The 2,125-nt window shown below is 42.9% G+C and overlaps 1 protein-coding gene across 1 annotated transcript; it reads right to left on the bottom strand.

Moving 5' to 3' along the window:
• Window positions 1-801: 801 nt before the first annotated feature.
• Window positions 802-1,820, bottom strand: LOC121938916 (tyrosine-protein phosphatase non-receptor type 23-like; the record flags this gene model as incomplete). The annotated part of the gene is made up of 4 exons (XM_042482068.1): window positions 802-882; window positions 1,206-1,337; window positions 1,499-1,579; window positions 1,689-1,820. Coding segments are annotated over 4 exons (426 nt in total), but the record flags the coding sequence as incomplete, so codon positions are not given.
• Window positions 1,821-2,125: the final 305 nt, after the last annotated feature.

Raw genomic sequence — 2,125 nt, 5'->3', positions numbered from 1 at the left:
GTGTTTTGCATTTATACCTCAGAAATAAAAAGAGATTCTTTAATTTACTACAGAAAAGAAGAGAAAATGCAGCATTTTTTTAATAATTCTGAATAAAAAAAAAAACAAAATATTTTTATATTTGTAATCTTATTTTTCATGTAAACATCATGCGATAATAAATAAATAAATAATAGACATAATCATGAGAAAATCATACCGTGAGCCCAGTATCATGAATTGTATAGAATCGTGAGTTAAGTGAATTGTACATCCCTAGTGATAATACTAATACTATTAACAACGGCTGAGTGGATAAAGCAGGAGCCCCATGAATAAAGGCAGTGTCCTCGCCTCAGCGGCCTCGGGTTCGACTCCCGCTCGAGGCCCTTTCTCTTCCCCCCTCTCTCCCCACATCACGCTGTTGATCTGTCCTATCTAATAAAGGCTAAAATGCCAAAAAAATCATTAAAAAAAACTGATAATAATGATAATATTAGTAATAATAATAATAACAATAACAGAGCATGTGCGGGCCGGAGTATCAGCTGACATGCAGCGTGCTGCAGTCTCGGCTCAGAAAGGTTTCAGAGTTCTTTGTAATGGTCTCACAGAGAACGTTAGTGAGTGACGGTCTGAGAGGACAGAGACGGAGACAATTATCTGATTTTTTTGGACATCAGCTGTGGGAGTGAATCCACAGACGCAAACTGACACAAACTTTGTCATTTTTATCACTGAAAAAACCCTTTAAGATCAGTAAAAATTAAAGAGGAGAAAATAATTTGTTTTACTTCAACCAAACTATGTGTGTGTGTGTGTTTTGTCTGTGTGAGTGCGTGTGTGTGGTCCTACCCGCTCTCCATACTTCTGCTGCTCCTCCGCCTGTTTTCCCATATGGAGCTGTGGAGAGAAAAAAGCCTGTCAGCAGAGAACCAGACACACACACACACACACACACACACACACACACACACACACACACACACACACACACACACACACCACCACACACACCAACACACACACCAACACACACACACAGTACTTTGAGTTTTTAGTTTGTCTCATTCACTGTGTGTGTATCTGTGTGCACAGTCTATGGTGTTACTGTTTGTGTGTGTGCGTGTGCGTGCACGGTCTGTGGTGTTACTGTGTGTGTGTGTATGTGTGCTTGTGTATCCGTGTGTATAATGTGTATACACACTGTGGGTTCTGACACTCACGTGTGCGATGGAGGCAAAGTAGTAGATCTTCATCTGAACCAGTTTCTTCCAGTCCTTCTGGATCTTTCCCAACATGGAGGCCGTCTCAGAGTTCTCCAGAGCTCTGCACGCGTCCTTATAGTAATCCACCACCTGCAGAACCACACAGAACCACACAGAACACTGTCAATGTTCTGTCAGCACACGCACACACACATACATACACACACACACACACACACACACACACACACAGTGTGACGGTTCTGTCAGGTGATATTTGATGTGTGGGTGTCTGAAGGTGAGAACTCTACCTGAGCGCTGATCCGAGCAACCAGGAAACTCTTCCTGTTGTCCAACATGGACTTCTCCAGAAGACACTCCTGAGCCTGTCCCTGTGGACACACACAGTGAGGAGACATGTTGCTGTGTGTGTGTGTGTGTGTGTGTGTGTGTGTGTGTGTGTGTGTGTGTGTGTGTGTGTGTGTGTGTGTGTGTGTGTACCAGCATGAGGTTGATGTTGAGGTTGAGGATCTGGTGGCTCATGTCCACGCTGAAGTTGTGGCTGAAATGGTCTCTCAGGTAAGAGAATGCTCCAGCAGAGCACTGGAAGTGTGTGCAGGACACCTTCATCCCCTGGACACAGAGACAGACACACAGAGGGACACAGAAACAGAGACACACAGAGAGAGACACACACACACAGAGGGACACAGCTTTACAAGGCATGTCTTTATTTTCTTTACTAAATTACTGAGAAAAAGTAGCCATAAGAGTATCTGTAAGCAGCATCGCTTTCAATAGGCAGTACTGATAAGAGTATCAATAAGCAGTACTGATAAGAGTATCAATAAGCAGTACTGATAAGAGTATCAATAAGCAGTACTGATAAGAGTATCAATAAGCAGTACTGATAAGAGTTTCAATAAGCAGTACTGATT

The sequence above is a fragment of the Plectropomus leopardus genome, unplaced genomic scaffold (assembly GCF_008729295.1).
Source record: "Plectropomus leopardus isolate mb unplaced genomic scaffold, YSFRI_Pleo_2.0 unplaced_scaffold3770, whole genome shotgun sequence".
Lineage (NCBI taxonomy): Eukaryota > Metazoa > Chordata > Actinopteri > Perciformes > Serranidae > Plectropomus > Plectropomus leopardus.
Note: the sequence above shows the minus strand (reverse complement) of the source record. Positions and strands in the feature narration are given on the sequence as shown.